A 24,484-nucleotide genomic window follows, 5' to 3' on the forward strand; every position below is an offset into this window, starting at 1 on the left:
TTAATGGCTTAAGCTCTTCAGCCCAAACTTCAGATCCCTAGGCCAAACATGCCTACGATTCATAAAGTCTCAAACTTTATCACTTGGGACGTCCATAAAGCTCTTAATCCAAGGTCTTAATCCATTAAGACCCACATATCTCACACATGGAACAACCACAGCCCTTGGGACCTCATTTTTCTCATTCAAGACCTCTCCAAAGGTCTGAAAGGACAGATAATCTCGGCCAACACAAAGCATGAATCAAGATGAGAACTTTGGGACAAGAAAGATGCTAAAACTTCACAATACTTAGATCCATGCAAAATAAATGGCAAGCAAGAAGCTTTATACCTCAAATAAGCTCCAAAGGATGATATCTCTTCAGATCTACAAGCTCCAATCGTTCCTTTCCTTCTTTGACAACTTCTCCTTTCTTCTTCTAGCTTTTCTTTTGCCAAAATGGGCTTTCCAAGGCCAAACACACCCAACAATGGAGGGAATACGGGTTTCTAGGGTTTCTGAGGTTAAGGGTGAGCTTAAGGAGGCTAGGGTATGCACCAACATGTTCCTTATATAGTGGCTGACCCTAAATTTAGGGTTTTAGAACTCTGAGAGTATGTTGGGCGTACCTCTAGTACGCTGGGCGTACTCAGCCTTGCACCCGCGTCCATATACGCCTTACGCTGGGCGTAATCCCAGCTTACGCTGGGCGTACTCGGCGAGTCCCCAAATATCATATTTGCCCCTCATTTTCCACTTCTCCCACAAAATGACCAAAATATCATTTCTCTTAAATCCCGGGGACTCACAACATATAATAATTACACAATAATAAGGTAAAAGATACATCCATGATCTCATAACTTAGCATGTATCTCCCGTACATCGGTATAACTCCTCCAGTATAATCTCCCGAGAATAATTCCTGACTAGCATCTCCTATTGAATGTGCAAAAAATCCTACAAATGACACAAATATAACATGAATTGGTTACATCATGACCATCCAAGTGTCACATCTCGACAATAAAACATACATAAATTTCACCAAGTGTCTTAGTGACTCATCACATGTTATCTCGTGACCATTTATTGGTTATATCATGATGACCTATTTCTCCGATAATTGCCACATGTCACTTTACGTTTGATGTGTGTACCTCATGAGTCACGTTGTGACAATCATTACATCATGTCGTGATGGTTAAAGTTTGACTTTCTTCGAATAACAACCTACTTTTATCTCAACTTTAAATAGTCGTAACTTTCTCATACGGACTATGTTTTTGACAAAATTTATATCCATGGAATCCTCATGACACAAACTACAACATTTCTCAATTATCATTTGTTAAATAACATTTCACAAATTAAAGCAACTCAAGGCTTTATTGCATTTGTTCATCTCATAACGATCTATATTTCTAAGGGTAGTGCTTGTTAAAGAAAACATGTATTACAAATTTGTCCCTCCTTCAAGAGATTATGTCCTTGGAATCTCCTGGAATCTCATACTACAACTTAATAGTTTCACTAACTCACAGTTTTCCCAAGAAGAGCTACCTGATCACATCACTCAGTTCAATTGCATAAAATACACCTGAAGGTTTGTAATAAGATCAGATACACTTCAAGTACGAATGAAACAGAAAATAAATGACACAAGAATTACTCCAAATGTTCCTTTCACCAAGAAAAGAGTTTTTGTCTTCACCAAGAAGACGAGGTTTGCCACAAAGACAATTGACACAAAGCAACAAACACAAGCACTTGACCTCTCTACATTAGGGTTTTCCCTAATTTAGTATATATACTAATCTATACATGTATATCCCTTGATTGATGGGATTGTATCTAATCTATACCGAGAACCGATCTTATCATAAAGATACGCGATCTGATCTATTATATATATATATATATATATATATATATATATATATATATATATAATAAATGCCTAATATACAAATGATTACAATAGAACAACTATAAGTTGACGTTGTTGAACTTGTTAAGATGGCACTGACGTTGTCGACGCGTAGACGTTGATGCTGATGGATCAACATGTTATGTGTTTGACTCATCAAATCATAAGATGTGACATTCCAATCAATCCATATCTGATGATGTCAAAACTATTCTTTAATGAATTCTTTGACTCATGCTCCCCCTGATAATAAGAATGTATTTTTAACTATCCAGCTTTAACGAATGCTCTTAACTCTTTAGCTTTTACAAATGTTTTTAACTCTTCAGCTTTAACGAATGCTCCCCTGAGAATAATAGTGACTGTCTGATGATGTTGATAATGAAGAGCTGCTAATGTTGATGCCAGCTTAACTCCCCCTTGGAATGTGCTTTACCAGGTGTGATTTTCTAGTAGAGAGATTTATTTGTATTTCTACCAAGATTATTTATCTCCCCCTTTTGACATCAACAACTAATCTTCAAGTAGAATAGAATATCAACTTGTAGTCTAGTAAGATTGTGAAAGTCTCCTGGTATCGTGGGTTAAGACTACCATTCACTGATATAGTATTTCGAGATCTCATCAGCATGTGGTTTCATGTGTTGAATCATAAGTCTCTTTTATTAGAAGAAAAATAGAAAGAGTCGACAAATGCGTGTAATATATCACGGACAATGATATACCCATCGACACATATTTTTCAAGCTCTCATCAACGTAAGGTACATTACGCTGAATCATAAAACTTTAAAGAAGAATGTAAGGGCAAGAATGGATTGTTTCGGTCATGATGAGGTGAAATCAGTGTGGATCATTAACAATTTAACTCATCAAGAAAGAGTGGTTTAAACTTCTGTATCATAGAGTAAGTTGCAATCTTGAATAAAATATTCATTATTAATTCATAATGGTAGCATGTCTACCTCAAACAAGGAAGTCGGGGACATGAACAACCCTTTGTCATTTAAGGACCTGACAAGTATCTCTTATGATGATGGCTATGCAATCAAGGTAAGCCATTGGGTTATGCTCAATGTTTCAGTAAAACATGAGACTTGATGCATACAGAAAGCATGCTTCCAGGGACAAGGTCAAGTAAAGATGATTAACATAAAAATAATAAACACCCTAGCCTTTTATCAATATTATTCATTTCGACCAGGCTATTTCACTTTTGGGAGGTTAGACAATGCTAGACAATCAGCATGAGAGAATGACTCAATGTTTTCAGCAAATGGTCTCCTTGATGAGAGACCTAAAGAGATTTAGTCACATACAACATCATGCTTCTAGGGACGATGATGTGTCATAAGTTACATACTAGGCTCAAATTGCCACCGTCAGTTTCCTTTTATATATAATGGTACCAAAGAATGATATAAGAATACAAAAGTGTATTAGACATAGCAAAAGTTTGCTGCAACGTTCATGAGTACTTATTAATAAGATTTGAGCATTGGATTAGACCCACGCTTTCTGACATCACTTCATGGAATTTATCTCGAGTGATCGCAAGACAACAATATCATATGGTCTTAAAACCTAGATATATGGTTTATTGTTTGCAAGTTGGTTGTGCATTGATAATGCGTAAACACATCAGTAACTTGATGTTATAAAACGCATTGTTGTGCATGATTTGATGAGTGAATGGTAAATGCATATAAGTCGAAGTTTATCTGCTCCTTTTATCCTAAAATGGTAAAAGCGATATCTGGGCCCCTCGATGATTTGGTTTGACTTATGTGCCAGGCCCGGTCATGACTAAATTGATGTGTTCAATTAAGTTCTATGTTAGACAAATCAGAGATCGAGAAACAAACTGTTGGATAATAAGTATGACTATGCTCCATGTAATTTTCCGCATGATATCTAGAACTAAGGACTAGACAATCCCTTATCTAAAGGACAGGTTACTGATAAGATCAGAGTTCGATAGCATCTTTGAGAGCTATGATTGCTAATCGGACAATATTTTCATTTATAGTTACTATACTTATCCAAGTGGGAGACTGTTGGATTAGTGTCTACGCCCGTAACTATATTTGGTAAGTACTTGACCCGGTTGTGCATGGTCCTTTTGGGTTGCCTTCACCAAAACAACTTGACAGGATGATTTATAGAGAGAGATTATTATGGTTTATTAATATATTATATGAATAATATATTAAAGGAGAAATCATATAGTTTAATTAATATTAGTCAAGAATTAATTAAGAATTAATTTTGTGGCTAAAAGAGATTAATTAATTAAAGGGGACTGGAACTGTCAAATGTGTGATAGTTGATTTTGGGCTGAGAATCCTTATGGATTAGGGCATGGACGAAATTAAGGTGGAGTCCATCTTAAATTCGTCCAAGGAGGCCTTATTCCAAAAGGTTCCCAAACTGCTTAGGGCCTAAGTCATCCAATTAGGGTTTTGACTGAAACCCTAGCAGCACAAGTATATAAGGACCCCTAGGGCTAGCAAAATCGGCCACTTGATCCCTTGGAAGCTTGGAGCCAATTTTTGCCCCTCATCCTCTCTCCTAAACATCATCCTCTTGCTTGTGGTGTTTGTAAGCTATTAGAGGTGTTACACTTGTGACACTAAGCTTCTTGAAGATCAAAGGATTCTTGCAACTATTGAAAGGTATCATCTAAACTTGTTATATTGTAGATCTCGTTTTGATAGTATGCTAGATTAGGGTTTCAAGTCTTGGATGAATTGCATGTATAATAGAGAAGCCTAGATCCAAGCATTTAGGTTTTTGCATGAGCACATAGGATTGTTCTTTTGTATAAAACCCATCACATCTTTTTTTTGTGTTGCTGCTATATTGATGACACCAACTATATTCTCAGCAACCTATTGTCTACATTTGGTGTCGCCATTATACCCGACATTGCCACTAAAGGCATCGATGCTAATTTAGTTAACCTAATATGTGATCGTTTATGCAATAACCTTGTATGTTGATTAAACCTCTTGATCCAATGGCTGTCATCTATCTATCCTAGAATTTGTTTGTACACACCTATTTGTGGAGACCTCATTAGAGGGAACAAGTTGTCGCCGCTAAATCCTAAGTCCATTAGATCTTTCTTTTGGCTTTTTTTATTGATTATTTGATATGATTTCCCTTCTCTTTGTTCTCCGGCAACTCCACCGTTCCTTTTCTATTCTTATGCGACGAAGACCAAACAATATCACAATGCCACCAACCACCACTAGTTTAAACCACCACTACCACGAACTATGCCTATTCTCTCTCTACATATCTGTTTTCATTTCACCATTGTTTTCCCTCTATCTCCAATGATTCCAACGATAAAATGCCTATTTCGGCGACCTAGACCGAACAACACCATCAATGACCTTCTTAAATATCTTCAAATATAAAAAAGTTATAAAAAATTAACTATCAATGTCTATGAGCACTATGGTTGCATTATTTTTTGCTTAATCGTTAATCTAAATTCTTAAATATTTTCAAATATAAAAATAGTTATATGTATATTTTTATGTGATTTGCTCTAAAGTTTTAAAAACTAAAATCTTGTTAAAATAAAATCCGTAACAATTTAACACAATCCAAGAACACAAACTTTGCATAAAACCAAAACACAAACCCAAGCCACGTGCATTACACGCGTCTCTCCAAATTCAACATCTTCCTCCACAAACAAAACCTTCCCCAATTTTTACTCACACTTGTTACCTACTGAATTCCCTGATCTATTCTAGCTTTACTTCATCCAACAGAAACCCTGAAATCGCACAATTCATACACTGCAAAGCTGGAGCAGTTGAAGACGATCGGTAGGGAGCTCGCAATGGGCTCCCAGGGTGGCTTCGGCCAGTCGAAGGAGTTTCTGGACCTCGTCAAATCAATCGGAGAAGCCCGATCCAAATCCGAAGAAGACCGTATAGTACTCCATGAGATCGAGATGCTAAAACGACGAATCAACGAGCCGGATATCCCGAAAAGGAAGATGAAGGAGTATATCATCCGTCTTGTGTACATCGAGATGCTTGGTCATGATGCTTCTTTCGGGTACATTCATGCCGTTAAGATGACTCACGATGATTCACTTCTACTGAAACGAACTGGTTATTTGGCTGTCACGCTGTTTCTGAATGAGGATCATGATTTGATTATATTGATTGTGAATACGATCCAGAAGGACTTGAAATCAGATAATTATTTGGTCGTTTGTGCTGCTTTGAATGCTGTTTGTAAGTTGATTAACGAGGAGACTATACCTGCTGTGATTCAGCAAGTGGTTGAGTTGTTAGGGCACCCGAAAGAAGGGGTTAGGAAGAAGGCTGTGATGGCGCTGCATAGTTTTTATCAGAGATCTCCATCCTCTGTCAATCATCTTGTATCCCACTTCCGGAAGGTTAGTGTTTTTTAGTTATACAGACTTTCTGCTTGCAGAATAGAAACTTTAGCAATAGCAGCATTACAGAAAGCATTAAATCTGATACTGCGCTTTGAGAATTTGAAGCTTGATTATTTCAATACGATTTGCCTTGAATTCATATGCGCATACACTATACCCCTTCTTGATAGTATGGTTTAAGTAAATCTTTTGTTCTTTGAATTACTTCTTCCTTAAGAACATTGCTTTGGACCCTTCCTATATTGAGGTGAAATTTCCCTGCTTCTAATGATATTTTATATGCGCTGCATTAATTCGATAGTTTCATCTTCTATGGTCAATTTACCTCAAAAAACTTCATCAAGCTTGTTAAATTAGCAGAATTTAGACATGATTTTGCTCTTCAACTTTACTTGAAACGAATACATACAATTTTATCAGTCTGTTGAGTGAAAGAACAAAAGATGTCTATGAATGGAGTTAACTTAATTTTGTGATGCATTTTGCATATTTCCTCTCAGTTTTTTATTGGATACATTCTGTTGAGTAATCTTAATAGTTCCTATTTTGTTAATATCAACATCTTCTGATCCTCGACTTGTACATAATCTATTTTGCAGAAACTTTGTGATAATGATCCTGGTGTCATGGGTGCTACACTTTGCCCTCTATATGATCTTATCACCATAGATGTAAATTTATACAAGGATTTAGTTGTAAGCTTTGTGAACATTCTTAAACAAGTTGCAGAGCGCAGATTGCCAAAAAGTTATGACTATCATCAGACACCTGCTCCATTCATACAGGTATGTTGCTTCAAGTATTGCATATGTATGTATATACAATAATCCTACTTCAAAGAACATATTATAACTCCTATATTAAAAATGCAACACTTCTCTTTTTAGACTGTATCTTATAGAATGAACATTTTTCTGTTTGGTAACTTTTGAATGCTACTTTACTTTTTTACCCACTAGTAATTATCACTTGAAACTAGTGACCATGATTTTGGTTCACAAGTTTTCTTTACTTTTGTTTTTATTTAGGGTCTTTTTAAACACTTTTTTTTTTTTACTAGGATTAGAGTATAATTGTAGCCAAAACAAATTATTCTAATCCATTTAATAAGTTGGTTAAAACTTAAAAAGAGTTTTGAAACTTAGCTCACACATTCTATTTTCTTATTCTGACAGTTTATGGTTACATCCATTTCAACAGTTGCATTTGTGTAACATGTTCCATGTGAAGAAAACCAATTATTCTAATCAAATTTTCTAATATAGTTAAAAAGTGTTTTTAAACTTCTTAATAGACAAATTACCAAAAGGTGAATGAAACAAAATAATCCCTTGATAATAATGGTTGCAGAGTTACTAAATCATGTCATGTTTCTACTTTCTAGCTGCAAATATATGGTTTCACTATTACATAGCATTTTAAAACATAGAGATTTAGTTCTAAATCAATGCATGCTTTTGGTATTCATTTTAGTACAATCATTTATAGAAGTAAATTCTTAACAAGTAAAAGTTATAGAAAAGCAGTGTTTCGCCATTCTACTGATTCAGCCACTTGATCATTTTCTTTAGTGATTAACCCTTACACCTTTTTTCAATCATTTAGAAAAAACATTTTCTTGGTATTGGGTATTTGAAAAAGTTCAAATATAGAAAAAAAACACAATGTACTTTGATCATTTTATATATATAGCAACTCAACAATTATTTTTTGTATGATTAGTATTATAATAGTTCAGTGCTAAATCGATAAAATGGTGAAAAAAACAAGACAATACAACTTATATTCCTGATAGTTTGGATTACTGAGATCTTTACATCAATTTCAAACTTTCTTGATTTTAACAATTAAAAGTTATGACATGATAATTAAATTATTTGAATATGCAGATTAAGTTGCTAAAAACTTTAGCATTACTGGGTAGTGGTGACAAAAAATCAAGTGAACAAATGTACACAGTGATTGGAGACATAATGAGGAAAAGTGACACAACAAGTAACATAGGAAATGCCATTCTTTATGAATGCATTTGTTGTATCTCATCAATACAACCTAGCCCAAAGTTATTGGAAACAGCAGCTGATGCCATTGCTAAATTCCTCAAGGTATATATATATATATATATATATATATATATATATATATATATATATATATTTTAAACTTCTTGTTTTTATATGAAAAATCTTATTTCCATTTTTTTTTTTATTTTTGCATTTGTAGAGTGATAGTCATAATTTGAAGTATATGGGTATTGATGCTCTTGGAAGATTGATAAGAATAAGTCCAGATATTGCTGAACAACATCAACTTGCTGTTATTGATTGCTTAGAGGTGAGTTGGATTGAATTCACTTAATTATGTTTTTTTTTTGTGATTAAATCTTTATATTTTATTTAGACTGTTTAAAATAACCTTTTTTTTTTTTTTTTTATCGATTTACCCTTTTGTGTAGTGATTAAGCCAACACATTATACTTATATGGACTGTTTTTTAAAGAACAATTTTTTCCTTGTTACCCTGTTTTGAAAAAAGGTTTAATGTACAAAAAGCACAATGTACTTTCTTAATTTTATCAGTTTTTTCATTGAACTATTAATTTTTAGGGTTAATCTCAAAAAACAAAAAAAAAAACCCTTATATTTTGTGTTTTTTTTCTGGATTAAACCTCAAATTCTTTTTTTCCCCTGAAAAAACCCTTGTATTTTTTCATTTTTCCCGAAAAAGCCCTCGACTCTGTATTTTTTTTCGAAAAAAACCTTCAACCTTCTAAATGCTTCCAAATAAACCCTCAACTTTTTTAGTTTTTCTCAAAAAATCCTCACATTTCACATTTTTTTTTGGCGAAAAATGACTAAAAGAGCCAAATCTAAAAAAACCTTATATTTTGTGTTTTTTTCCGGATTAAACCTCAATTTTTTTTTCCCAGAAAAAGAAACCTTCTATTTTTTCATTTTTCCCGAAAAGCCCTCGACTTTGTATCTTTTTCAGAAAAAACCTTCAACCTTCTAAATATTTCTCTTAGTTTTTCTCAAAAAACCCTCGCATTTTACAATTTTCTTTGGCAAAAAATGACTAAAAGATCCAAATCAGGAAAAATGAAAAAATACAAGGTTTTTTTCAGACAATTTTCTTTTTTTGAGGTTTAATCCGGAAAAAAACACAAAATATAAGTTTTTTCTTTTTGAGATTAACCCCTAGTGCACTGTTATTATATTATTAATCATTAAAAAAAGTATTGTGCTTTTATAACATAATATACATATTGAGTTTGCATTCATTTTTTAATACAGGACCCTGATGACACTCTAAAGAGGAAAACTTTTGAGCTTTTATACAAAATGACGAAATCGTCCAATGTGGAAGTGATAGTTGACCGAATGATTGACTACATGATTAGCATTAATGATAGTCATTACAAAACTGAAACAGCATCCAGATGTGTGGAGCTTGCTGAGCAATTTGCTCCAAGTAACCATTGGTTTATCCAGGTTTAATTTTATTTCATATTTCCAGTTTTTCTAATTTACTTTTTCATTTTTAATAATAATAAAATTTTCTATCTTTCAGACTATGAACAAAGTGTTCCAACATGCTGGGGATCTGGTGAACCCTAAGGTGGCTCATAACTTGATGAGATTGATTGCTGAAGGGTTTGGAGAAGATGATGAGTCAGCAGATTCTCAGCTCAGATCATCTGCTGTACGTAATTCTTGCCTTATGTTATTATACTTCAGGGGCGTTTTCGTCCGTAAAATAGTTTTGTAATATACCAAAGAAACTGTAATCTCTCATAATAAAGAAAGATTACAGTTTCAATAGTAAAATCTGATTTTATTTATTTATTTATTTCAATATTGTAGAAAGAGGGTATTTTGGTCTTTTTATAAAGAGGGTATGTTTATTTATTTATTTCAATATTATAGAAAGAGGGTATTTTGGTCTTTTTATAAAGAGGGTATTTTTATTTATTTATTTCAATATTATATGAAGAGGGTATTTTGGTCTTTTTATAAAGAATCAAAGAATAGAAATAAATCAATAATGGGAATGGTGAAATTGGAGGAATATGATGGAAACCAATTTCATCCATTTGCCAATGAAACACACAATGGAATGGAATCTCGGATTCCAATTCCGTTTTGTAATGGTTTTAATTGTTTTGGGTGCAGGTGGAATCTTACCTGAAAATAGTTGATGAGCCAAAGCTTCCATCTGCATTTCTTCAGGTAACTTTTGGTTTATATAATTTAAAAATCATTTTTGTTTTTAATTTTTATCTTATATTTTAGTTTTTTTTTTTAAAAAAAAAAAAACAGGTGATATGTTGGGTGTTGGGTGAATATGGAACTGCAGATGGTAAATATTCTGCTTCCTATATTAGTGGCAAGCTATGTGACGTGGCAGAAGCACATTCAAGTGATGACATAGTTAAAGTATGCTTATGCTTATGCTTATGATTTTTATTTTTATTTTTTATAATCTTATTTACTTTTTATGAGCATTCATTACATTTTCTGCATTTCTTAAAGGCATATGCAGTGTCAGCACTTATGAAAGTATATTGTTTTGAAAAAGCCGCTGGAAGAAAATTCGATTTGTTACCAGAGGTCAGTAAACAATATTAATTAATATCCCACATTTTATTATATTATTTACTTATTTTTTTAATTCTATTATTCTTGCAGTGTCATACATTGCTTGAAGAAATGTCAGCATCTCACTCATCTGATCTCCAGCAACGTGCATATGAATTCCAAGCAATTCTTGACCTCGATTCCAATTCCATCGATAATATAATGCCACTTGATGCAAGCTGTGAAGACATTGAAGTAATCTCTCTTTCTTTCTAAATTCTAAATAAAAAAATATTTTAATATTCTTCTTCTAATTTTTTTAAAATAAATTCCTTCTACAGATTGATAAGACCTTATCATTTCTCAATACTTACGTCCACAAATCCTTAGAAGAAGGAGCCGAACCATATATCCCCGAAAACCAACGTTCCGGAACCTTAACCGTCATTCCCAACATCCCATTCGACACCTCATCTCACTCTCTTAGGTTTGAGGCGTACGAGGTTCCTAAACCCGTGGTCCCCACAAGACCACCACCCCCAACAACCACCACCTACCCAACCGACCTCGTACCCGTATCCGTATCCTTACCCGAACCCTCCTACCACCAACCGGCCCGGTTCTCCGGACCCGTACCCGACCCGAGTCCAACCGACCTCCGGTTACGCCTCGATGGGGTCCAGAAAAAATGGGGAAAACCTTCTTACACGTCATCTGCCACGTCATCGTCCACCTCAAACTTTGACTTTAACCGAACCACAGTCAACGGGCCCACACAACCTGATAACGTGGTGGTCCCGAAGGCGCGCGAATCGAGACATGTCGAGGTTTCGGAAGAAAAACAAAAACTCGCGGCGTCACTTTTCGGCGGGACGTCTTCGTCTTCGTCTTCGCGGTCGGAAAAGAAACAACCGGTGGCGGCAACCGCCAGTAGTAAGCGGCCTGCCACTGCGGTGGCGGCTCAACCGCCGCCGCCGCCACCACCGGATTTGCTTGATTTAGGTGAAATGAGCGGGTATTCGACGGTTGTGGATCCGTTTAAACAATTGGAAGGTCTTCTTGATGTGAGTCAAGGTGGTAGTACTTCTTCTTCTTCGAGTATACCTACAAATGGACATGATCAGAATTTGCTGATTATAAATGAAAAAGACGATTTTACCCCTGTGAATGGGTCGCCTAATGTGAGCAATAAAACGACGGCGACATTGACTAAGGGTCCGAGTTTGAAAGATGCGTTGGACAAAGATGCACTTGTGAGACAAATGGGTGTAAACCCAACAAGCCAGAATCCTAATTTATTTAGTGATTTGCTGAGTTGATTAGTTTTTTTTTTTTTGGTGTTTTAAAATATTTGGTGTTTGATTGTTATATTGCTGTGTATTATTAAGATTCATCTGTGTTTTTAAAACTTTTTATTTTGGTTATTGGGAGAGGAGTTGGTGTATTGTTTGGGGGAAATATGTTTTTTTTTTTTTTTTTTTTTTGCTTTGTATGGTGTACATTTTGCCTACATGCATCCATTGAAGAGCTGTAATAATGATATGCAGAAGTCTGTGAATCTGTAGGATGAGTATTACGTATATACTCATCTTGAGATGGACATATTGAAAGACTTTAATACTCATCTTGATTTTTGAACTTTGTTATCTTTATCTTCGTTTCAAACTTTGTCAAAAGTTGAGTTGATATATTCTGATGTAGATAAAAATGTTATCTTTATCTACAAGTGAAAATTCCTTGGTAGTTTTGTTGTTTTGTTCATGACTTCATTCGATTGAAATTTGGGAGAACGGATGGGGAAAGATGTGATATGGAAGGTGTGATTTGTAGGGGACTAGGAAAACATATAGGTATTAAATAAAATAGTCTTATTATAAAAATTGTATCTTGATCTAAGCTTATTAAAATATTTAAAGAATTTTTTTTACAACTATTAATTAAGTAACAAAGTAATATTGAGATATTAGAACTTTGACATGGATATGTTTATGACCTTGACATGGAACAAGTTTCCAACTAAGATCTATCTTAAATAAGATTTATATTGAGATATTAGGACCTTGACATGGATCTTCAATCTATCTGAAATAAGATTTATATTGAGATATTAAGACCTTGACATGGATCTTTAGATCTCAATCTGATATAATTTTACAATTTTTATCTTTATTGTGTAGTCGAGATTCAAAAACTCGTTTATTCAACTTGGATTCATAAATCAAGCATCACAGGTAATAAGAAGCGTCATAGAGCATTATCATTTTATCTATTCATTTTGAATGAGGCATAGTATTTTGACACTTGTGATATTTGGTTTGTCATTTTCTGCCTTTAGTTGAACATGATTATAAATGATCTTGTTTCTAAATTTTCTTCTTTTTTTTTTCTTTTTTTTTAGGTTGGTATAAGAATTATGATTCATACTTAAAAAGTTATGTGTGAAATGTAAATTTAGAAACTTGTTCTTTTTAGTATGATATCTTGAGTCCAATCTAACCTTACTTATGATTGTAATTTTGCAAACATGACAAAAGTAATACTCGATAACTATTGTATTTCAGATTAGATAGATAAACAATCAAACCGATAAATAATATTGATAATTATATAGTTGCGAATAATAAATTCAATTATTATTAATTACCGAGCTTTGTCCAAGAAAACATATTGATCCTACACGACCAGATCTGATAAGAAATGTAGAAGAAGATTGTCCTGTTATAAGATGAATTAAAATACAAAATAATAAATTAAAACCAACATCGTATTTGTTGATCTTGACTGTATGAAATAAGCTACCGTCCTTAATTCTTTTACGCCGCTCTAAGGCTGTAAGTTTCGGTGTAAATCCATGATTTGATGCATAATATCCTTTTTCCAGCAATTATGGAAGAAACGATAAATGTAAAGCTGATTACAAAGAAAAACCAAAGAACTTAAATCTTGCTGTTGCAAAACCACAGAGGGAGAGAGGAGATATCGAATGATTTGGGGTGTGGAATACAACTTCAGCGGAGTTGTATTTATAGTAGCAGAAAACCTAGAAGAATGTCAAAAAACGATGATGAGTGATGACGTCTATCCTACTACCGTATGTCACGTGTTATTCGCCTATCTAGGCCAGAAACCCTAGACGCATCGCCTTGCTCTCTAAGAAATCCATTTTTTGACGTCTCTAGCGTTGGATTAAGGTGTCTAAGTTCATAACTAAATTGGTATATACTTGTAATTAAAAACAAAGTAATTTTTGGGTTGCCATCATAGCTAGAACCTGGTAAGAATGACATTTGTAGAGAGAAGATAATTTATTAGTTTATTATATGATTAATAAATTGTAATAAATGATTTGTTAATATATTATATGATTAATGTATTAATTGAAAATAGTAATAATTCATTAAGAATTAATTATAATTAATTTCGTGATTAATTAGAATTAATTAAAGGTGTAGAGACCGAGCTATATTTGTTTAAAAGTTGAACAAGAGAATGATTCCAAAACCTTCCTTAGGTGGCCGGTTTTTGGAGACCCTATTAGGGTTTCTGGAAGCCTACATTTGGGTAATTAGGAACTTGATAATTACTTAATTTGAAATATTATTATTATATGTTCAAATTATGGTTTCTAGGGTTTCCTGATCAGCTATAAATAGGATCCTTAGCCTAAGCATTTTTGTCCACTCCTTCTCCCAGAAGCATAAGCGAAATTTGCATCTCATCTCCTCTATCCTCGTCTTTTAGTTCTAGGATTTGGGTACAAGCCATTAGAGAACTCATCATTTTGGTATTAAACTTTCCAAGACCAACATAATTGAAGTGATTTGTTTACTACAACAAATCAAATGTGTGTACTGTAACTCTAATTCTTGTATTTCGATTATACTAGGGTTTCATTAGGGTTTTATTGTTCATTGTATGTTGCCTTCAAAGTTTTATGACATAGATTTTTATAAGTTGCATGTGCCATTTAATTGTTAAATGATTTTCATATATACATATTTATAACCTATAAAACCCATCGTTTAGAACCTTCAAACACGTATATTCATGAAGTCATCGCATGGTCAAAATAAATCGCAAACCTCACGACTTCCAACCCGTCTTGACACATTTGTGGGCTTGGCCCATATTTTCATCCTCATAAGGCTTTAAAGACCAACAACAAAATAAAGACGTATGAACCTACTTTTAGTTATTTGTGGGATAATGAAAAGTTCCAACTTGCATTATACAATTAAATTTCGAACAATATAACATCATACCATATTTAATGCGATGCCCTTTATTATATTGAAACTAGACTCAAATAGCTAGAAGTTTGCCCACGTGAAGATGATCTTTTGAATGCATTTAGTGATTGTGAGGTGCTTACTTTCTTGAATTTCGGAACAGACATTTAATCTTTAAAACCTCTTGAATGATTGAATTTTACTATTAAAACCATATTCATAGTAAGATTCGTTGAAGCTACTGTAGTACTGTATGTGAAATGACATATAGATCCACTGTAAACTGACAACCTTAAACATTTAATTCACAGTATCAATGGCGGCTATATTCAAGGGCTAACTTCATTTTCTACCCCTCAATTATTTCGTTTTGTATAAGATGATCTCTATTGGAGTGGAACTCATTGCCTCACCTATATGGATCTCTTCCATAACATTTAAGGGGCTGAAGGAAATGTTTGGCAAAATAGTTAGTAGTTGAAAGGAAGTTGAATAAGTTTTTATTTGTATAGAAGTATTTGACAAATATAATCATATCTTTTAAAAGTGTAAAATCATATCACCACTACAAAAAGCGCTAAAAGACCCGGTTAAATAGCTTAAAGAAGCCGGTTTTGCAACCGGGTTTGATGCTGGCGAGTCCTATGTGGAATCAAGAATAGGACCCGGTTCTAAACCGGGTCTTTTTATTACCAATAGAGCTCGGTTTGTATTTATATAACCGGGTCATATAACACTTTCCGTGCCAACTTCATACGAATATTGGAACCGGTTCCCTTCAAAATAACCGGGTCATATGAAAATAAAATATATACCGGTTCATACAAACAGCCGGGTCATAATAGACTTTTACCATTTTATCCATATTAGGTTTAGAACCTGGTTTCTAAATAAGCAACCGGTTCCTTTTAACACTCTTATATTTTTTAATATCATTTTATAAAAATAAGAGTACAATAGTTATAGACTATTAATTTATAACACATATTATACAGATAAACAATGTTTTTTTTATATGGAAATGTTAAATAAACCATAATAGTCATTGATAAAAATATAATCAAACAAAGACAATTGTCTAGGTAGCAAAAGAAATCATGGATTTGGTAATTTCAAACATCATACAACTTGCATGAAAACTTACAAAAAAAAAAACGTTTGTCTTGACTTGGCATAGGGATTGTCCAAAAAATCAATTGTAATGACTCTTTCTTCTAACCTCCCTGAAAACAAACAAATGAAAGTAAAAAGGTAAGAACTCAAACAAAAGATAATTAAACCAAAGTTAGGAAGTTTTAGAATTCAATAACTAACCATATATGCTTTTTTAGAGGACCACATCATTCATATAGTTATTCAAAATCTCTCTAGACCAGGTAGCAACAGTTGTAAGCAACACCTTTTCCTCAAAGGGACTTTTGTCATCCCAAATGCTACCAAACTATATTAAATGTAAAATTAAACATATTCATTAACAAAACAAATATTTTGTTGCAATAAACAAAATGAACAGATATTAAAAATGTACTTACTTTACTAGGAAATCCATGTTGTCTTGTCGTCAAGAAATCAAACATCTACCGCATTACATAATGTCCGCTCTCTAAACCACCAAGTTGTTGGTTGCACTAAAAATTGTAGCCAAAAGTAAACATTAATCAAACAAATGAAACTACAACAATTATTTGTTTTGGTATATAACAAGATGAATTACCTCAACAAAAATCCATCTAATTGGAGTTGAAGTGTCTTTTTCATACCTCATGAAAGCCCTTAAAAGAAATAAACAAGTGTTGTGTTCAAAATAATAAAAAGATTTATATCTTGCTATGATGTAAGTAATTTCTTACATGTCCACATGTTTTTTGAGCAGGTAATGGTAGTCGGCAGACTTTTCTATACTATCCTTAGAATCCAAAATATAGACAATGCGATTGTGAAGGGAAATCACCAAGAGCACCCAATGCTTGCTAGAAATGTTTAAACATTTAGTATAAATAATAAGAAAACAAACAAAATAATAATAATAATAATAATAAAGATAAGAAATTATTGTACTTTTGCAAATATAGTGCAATGAGAAACAATTTTCCGTGGTGCAAACGAATGGAATCAACAAGATAGCTAACGACACCCTTTGGGTTTTTCTGGCACGCCTCCCCTAGAATATTATAAGGGTTCAAGAAAGCACATTTGTTCATACATGTCCGAGCCATTGAATGAAGAATCCTACAAACAAGAAAACAAAAAAAATGTTATGGTCAACTAATAATAGTAAAATTTTGATGGACTTACAGTTGCCAAACAGTTATGATGGAAGCATCAGTTGTTAGCTTTCTCAGCAGTCGAAAATATTCTTCACAAGTAACCGAAAAATCATATGTCCCGACTTCCAAAATCCCAGAATCGGCTACAATGTTAACCACTTGGTTGGTCTTCAAGCAATCACGGAGATATTCAATCGGTCTCGCCTTGCTGGATGTTTGGTTGGGTATGTTCTTGTTTGTACCAACCCTTGCAATTGTTGGCACCAAACTTGTGGTTGAAATTTGTTTCTTCGCTCTTTGTTCCTACATTTTAATTCATTTGAATATGACATACAATTATAATTTGTTGTTTATATAGTAGCTTAAAAAGTAAACGATATTGCATATGTACCTTTGCAAGAATAATTGCAATCCGAGGCCATTGAATTACTGTAATGGTATGTAGTTTTTATACCAAAAAAAAGTCAAATAACTTGCTTTCATAAAAAATGGGTAATATACACTAATAGAACTCGGTTGTTCTTTCAAGGCCGGGTCATACACCCATACAACAAAAAGTCCCGGTTGCTATGCTAGGGACCGGGTTACTTGAGTGTAATATATACCCCGTTTTTCCAAATGAACCGGTTCATATTGCTTGTCCCGTTTTCGATCCCGGTTTTTCCATTATATAACCCGGTTTTTCCAAAAACCGGGTCCTAATTGGCAGACTTTTCTTCAAGCTCGTATTCTCAACACATTTTTTTTAAGTTTCTTTCTAAAAGGTACTAAAAGGTATTAAAAGATTGACGGCACTCTAGTAACTCAATGAATTACAAAACCACAACTATTTAGGTTAGCATATTTGAACTATCACATAATTTTAAAGGCCTTGCTAAACTAAAAAAAAGGATAAAGGGGAGTTTATTTCAATAGTTACGTGAGGACATCTCAAACCAACGGGTGCGATGTTTCTATATCGATTAGCACTCATTTATGTAAAATAGCTTTTGTACATAACATAAGAGGAGATGTCTCGAGACTTCCAAATTCCAAGTGGTGAAGCAAGGACCCTTTTCTTTTCCTCAAAGATTTTAGCATCAACATTTTTTTTAGAATGCCACATAGTGAAATAGACAAACTAGCAATGAACTAGGAGATACGGACAAGAAAATTACAATCTTAAAAATGAGACATGCACTCCATGATTGATAAACACCGCTCCATTCAACCCATTAGATTGTAACCATATTTCTATATCTTGAGTTGATCCATACATGATATAAACTGGTTTAATGCTAAATGGGACTTGCGGTCCAAGGTATATACATTGCGCTTCCAAAAATTTCATATTACACAGAAAAATACAAAAATAACATCTTCATGTGTGACTATTAGAAGGCGTTTCATTTGCAAAATGTTTTTGAAATGATGAAATCTCTCAAAAGAATTGGAATATGTTATGCATTAAATGGAATCTATTTTTTGTTTGCTTTGTAAATTTATGAATAGAATTAGAAAGTTAATTATATAATATGACTAAAATACCCTTTTATTTATTTTTTATAACTTATTATTATTTTTAAAACTGATAAAACTTTCATTTACTAAACTTTTATCTGCTCAAACCTATATGGACTTGTTTGGCCTGTGTGTAGGTAATTGCATGTGGTGTGTAGGGGTGGGGTAGATGCTGGCGTCGTTGGCGTATACATATGAGTGTGTGTGGATATGAGAATAGGTGGGGCAGGGTAAGATTTTTTGAGCTAGAAACGCTCTACAATGATATTCAGTAGTCGAATATTAAGCCTTTATCTACATGTTTATATCCCTCATCATTTTCAAGAATTTAAGGGGAGATTATTGGAGCTGGAAATGCTCTACAATGATATCAACATGTTTATAATGAAATGCACATGCTGAATTAGGTGTCTAAGCCCATTACTATAATTGGCATGTACTTGATTTGATAGTAGCATGATCCTTTTAGGTTGCCTTCACACTGACAACTAAACAAGATGACTATTGGAGAGAGATGCTGATTTTATTATTTAGAATAATAAATTGGTGCTTAAATATGATTTATTAATATATTATAAGAATAATATATTAATTAGAAATCATATTGTTAATAAGTATTTAATCAGAAATTAATTTGGAATTAATTTTGGGATTAAAGGAACAGACTGAAAGTGCAGGGGTTGTTTTGTAAATATTTGATAGTTGAACTTTTGGGCCATTGGATCACCCTTATTAGGGAGGGCCAAAAATCCCTAGAAGGTTCTAGAGATTTTCGTCCAAGATGGGGTCCATGGACTTGCTTAGGCCCTAAGTCAAGAAATTAGGGTTTCCATCTAAAAAACCTAGCTAGCCTCAAGTATAAATAGAGCCCCTTGGCTCTTGAATTCGGCCACCCCTATGGAGACCCTAGAAGAGCTGAAATTTTGAGCAAGTCACTCCTCTCTCCTCTCTCTCATATTCATTCTCTTGACCTAGCGTGTTTGTGAGGCATTAGAGGTACTACACGTGTGGTACTTGTTCTCAAGAGTAAAGGATCTTCAAGAATTGGTTGTTATAACTATATAGCAACAAAGGTATGTGATCTAATATTTGTAGATTTCGAATTATTTGATGCATACTAGGGTTTTCTTTTTTGTGTTCTATGCTTGTATGTCTAATAGAGAAAACATAGATCCAATCTAGAGTTGCATGCACACATAGGATTGTTTGTATAAAACCCATCAGCACAATGCTACTCTTTTGACTCTTTGGCTTGGTACACCTCACCTTTATAATAGGATCCTTATTGAATTTTATTGTGTACACATAAGTGTATTTCAAAAGATTGATCTTTATGTTCACATCATCCGACTTCTTATTCTTATCTACAAGAGCATTAAACTGAAGCAGAACCTTTTTATGCTCATTTAGATTCCCTTCAGTAGAAACCATTCTTTTAACAACCTTTTCGTCATGTAAGTGAACTATTTTATTGGTCATGACAATATTGTGTTCAACATAAAAGGCTCTAATTTTTTCTTCAATCATTTTCTATTCAACGATCGTTTCTTTGATAGAAGAGACCATTCTAACACGTTTTTCCACATCAAGGTGAACTGAAACAAATGTTTGCCATTTTTATGGAACTTAAAATGGAGATAGGATGACGATGCTTAGATGATTCAAAATTTTATCTAAGATGTTCTCCCCCTCATTCTACACCCCTTAGTATATTCCTCCCCTGTTGATAAGAACCCTATTCATGCTGACTAGTAGATGAAAAACTAGTAGAAATAGGCTCATCATGAACAGAGCCCCCCATAAAGGAAAAACCAAAGATACCTTCCTCTTTTTCATTGGCTTCCTCTTCATTATTCACTCCATCTTTAATATCTTCAACTACTACTGTTTTAGCAGATTCAGAACAAACTTGTTCCTCAATAGATGAAGATTCCTCCTCAAATTGATTCTCCTCCATTTTAGTATCATCAACAGGCCAAGTAGGAGAGGCATCAGTGGATGGTTAGGAAGGTGTTGTAGTTGGTCGAGGATTGAAGATAGTGGTGGATGATGTAAGAGGGTGGTGTTGGTGGAGGTAGTGTTGGATAATTTGGTGGAGGTGGTTGAAAGAAGGATGGGGTATCTAGAGGTAAAATAACACTTTTTATATCATCAACATCAGCCTCAAGACATGCCATGAGATCAACAAAGGTCTGAGCTAACACAATCAAGGTGTTAAAGGATGTGACAATTTTTGAATCAAGGTTTCGAGGGGGACCAGATAAAGTGGGACCAAGTTGAACAGTAAGTGGATAATTATGAAACGATAATGCATTTGCTTGATTAGGGGGATCCACATTTATACCTTGAGGTTGCTCGGAATAGGAAGACGGTGGATTCTGTTGAGCACCATGAGTGGAGGAGGATGACTTGAAGTGTGTGTGTGTGTGTGTGTGTGTGTATATATATATATATATGATTGTTTAGATGTGGTGGAGACACACATGATGCATCTCGAAAAGGACGCACTGCAATAATAAGAGTGTCAGATGATGGTAAAGAGTCGGTAGCATACCCAAAAATATCAATGTCCGAGTCTTCGTAGCTGTCATCTCCCTAAGCTTCATCATCATCATCATCATCATCATCATCTTCTTCTTCTTTTTCTTCATCATTGGTATTTTCAAAATTATCATTATCTTCATTCTCTGGCTCAATGGATTCTTCTTCAAACTTTTCATTGATAGGCTGATCCTTGGATTATAAACTCGCTGGTTAGCAACATATGGATGATTAATCCAGTGAGTCATCTACTGATTAAGAGAAGGGTCTTGTGGGCAAGGAGCAACATTTATAACTTTTGATGATAGGAGTGAAGCAGTTATTCCAACAGAGTTGAAACTAGTATACCCTGATTAAATGAACGCAATAAGAATGTCAATCAACTTGGGGTGAGTTACATATGTGGGACGTTTCTTTCTAGTGACTAGGGAGACAAATTGATCAAAAATAAGTTGAGAAAAGTCAATGTATTTGTTTTTTTACCATAACGTACAAAATCTTGAGTTCAAAAAAATTTAACTAGTCAAGACTCCCAATTTTATGCCCTAGACAATTTCCAATGACCTCTGTGACAAATTTCTAGCCATAGAGAAGACACTCACAAAGAACATTAGACACCATCATAAGTACTTAAATGTATATTTAAGTATTGGAACAACCCATTCTTATTGATTACTTCATGGATCAAGTCAGGAGTAATTCTAAGATGATAATATATCTTATTCTTCAAACTGAGATACATGTGGGGCTTTGCTTTACAAATATGTTGTGTATTGGTATGATCCAACGTTATCTATAATTGGTAGTAATAAAGGGTATTCCCATGTACGATATGGTGAGTAGAAAAAACTATGTAGTCAATGTTTATTTGTTCTTTCCACCTTAACAGGAAAAGCAATATCTATAGGCCCCTTGATGATTTGGTGCTGACATCTAAAGTGCCTGGTAGAGTTCTGATTGAAATTGATGTGTTCAATATAATATTCAGATGTAGTCGTCACAAATCTTTATCGGTAAACATAATCTTGAGCATTGAGATTAACCCTTATCCATGTATCAAGTTCATATAGATATATAGAAAAAGGAATAATTGATTAACTTATCTAAGGACTTAACCTTGTTATATTAGAGTTTGGTAGTTGCATTAGATGACACACTCTCTACTGATTATTAGGGAAGTATTGGACCATATAAAGTTGATGACTTGTCCAAGTGTGAGACTTTTGGATTATCCAGGGTCATTAAATAATTACTAATATTTCTAATAATAGTAGGGTCCTTTTGGGTTGCCCTCATGACCCAATTAAACAATATGAAACTAGGAGAAAAAACTTTGTTAATTTATTATGAATTAATAAATTAATTGAAAATTATTTTGAAATTAATTAAATAGTTTTAATTAATCAAATGGGTTGAATATTAATTATTTCATTAGTAATTAATTGAAATATTCTAAAACCTTCCGGAAAAAAGAAGGGATCGAATTCATCTTTATAGATAAAAAATATGGGCTAATTAAAATAAGGATAAGGATTATCCTTGAAGATTTAAATTAAACTGAAGACTATATATTTGATGGTAGGGGTCAAACCCAAACACTTCTTTTTGTCTCAAAAATTCGCCCAACACTCCATCTCTCTCCATATGGACCAAAATTATAACAATTATAGGGCTATTGGAATATTAATTCTAAGCCTCATCTCTCACAAAGTTCCTTTTGCTTTTTGATATTTTGGGTGTGATTCCACTAGAAGGATTCCTAGTTTGGGTCATTGTCATGCTTTCAATTGTTGGTATCGCGAGATCGCAATCAAGAAATCAATAGATCAAGAGGTTAGTAATTTTATCGTTTGTTTAATTTAAAAGTAGGTTGCTATAACTAGTAAAACTTAGATCCTAAGGTGCATGTACAAATATGATTGATTCGATTATCCTGTTGCGTAGATCTAGTGTTTATAGTTGCAGTAACACCCACAAAGACTTTCTTTTATTGCCTCAATTTTCACAAGATTCAACATTGTTCATTTTAGAGGTAGATACACCATCCATAATCTTTTCATACATATGTGTTTCTTCTTCAATGTGTAAGTGTTTTTGCATTTGATCCAAAGAGAAATCATTAGAAGTGTGCATTAACTTTTTTATTTAGTTCTTGAAAGACAGGGGAAACATAGTGATGACATCAACACTTTTAGGAATTTAAGTGTTTGAATTCTTGAATTGAGAGACATGATCAAAACTTCATGGACTTGATCCATCATTGAGATGTTATCTTTCATAAAAAAGTTCAAAGATTATTAGTGAGAGTGCTCAAAATATATCTGTGACACATTACTTTATCATGATTCCATTCCCATGTTTATCCTTCAAAAGCACAATAAGAGGATTTGGTGATTCCAAAACATAGTAAATCTTTGCAGTAGCAACAACCTATCCATTTTATCTGGATTGAAAGAATCTTTACATACAATATTTAACATATTACCTGAAGCATCAATGTTTAATTATCTTAAAGTATAGAACTAGTTTATATAAAATAGAAATAGATATAGAAACAGTTAAACAAGAACATTATACATTTGCTATCCTTAGGATAAGTAGCTCCTACAATTGCTGTTATTGGGTTAAAAGGATTAGATCCTCCCATAACCTCCTCGAGTTTGGATGATATAGACAAGAATCCCACAATCCCCTCACATGAACACAATATGTTATTTTTTGTGACAATCATGAAGACAGGAAGAATGTGATTCACTACAAACAAATGAAAAACTCTAATATATATAGATAAAAACACAAAAATCACACCCCTTCATGAAAGGTTGCAAAGGTTCACAAAAAATACTTTAATTTTTATTTCCCTTCAAAATAATTGAAAACAATTAACGAATATTAAACAAAAAGGTTAACAAACCATTATGCATTTGATTAAAAATGTAAGGAATATTTAACTAAGTGCTAAGTGTTTTTTCCTAGAAGTGAAAGCTAATTCCTTAAAACTCGTGCCAATCAGCTTTAAAGTATGATTGC

The 24,484-nt window shown here is 33.5% G+C and overlaps 1 protein-coding gene across 1 annotated transcript; it reads left to right on the top strand.

Annotated features, from left to right (window-relative positions):
- Positions 1-5,671: 5,671 nt before the first annotated feature.
- Positions 5,672-12,375, top strand: LOC111919197 (AP-4 complex subunit epsilon; the record flags this gene model as incomplete). Its single annotated transcript, XM_052765030.1, has 11 exons — positions 5,672-6,337; positions 6,940-7,125; positions 8,230-8,445; positions 8,564-8,674; positions 9,634-9,831; positions 9,911-10,042; positions 10,513-10,569; positions 10,660-10,776; positions 10,873-10,950; positions 11,029-11,172; positions 11,259-12,375. Coding segments are annotated over 11 exons (2,883 nt in total), but the record flags the coding sequence as incomplete, so codon positions are not given.
- Between the last annotated feature and the right edge of the window lie 12,109 nt (positions 12,376-24,484).

This window comes from Lactuca sativa, chromosome 6, assembly GCF_002870075.4.
Source record: "Lactuca sativa cultivar Salinas chromosome 6, Lsat_Salinas_v11, whole genome shotgun sequence".
Classification (NCBI taxonomy): Eukaryota; Viridiplantae; Streptophyta; class Magnoliopsida; order Asterales; family Asteraceae; genus Lactuca; species Lactuca sativa.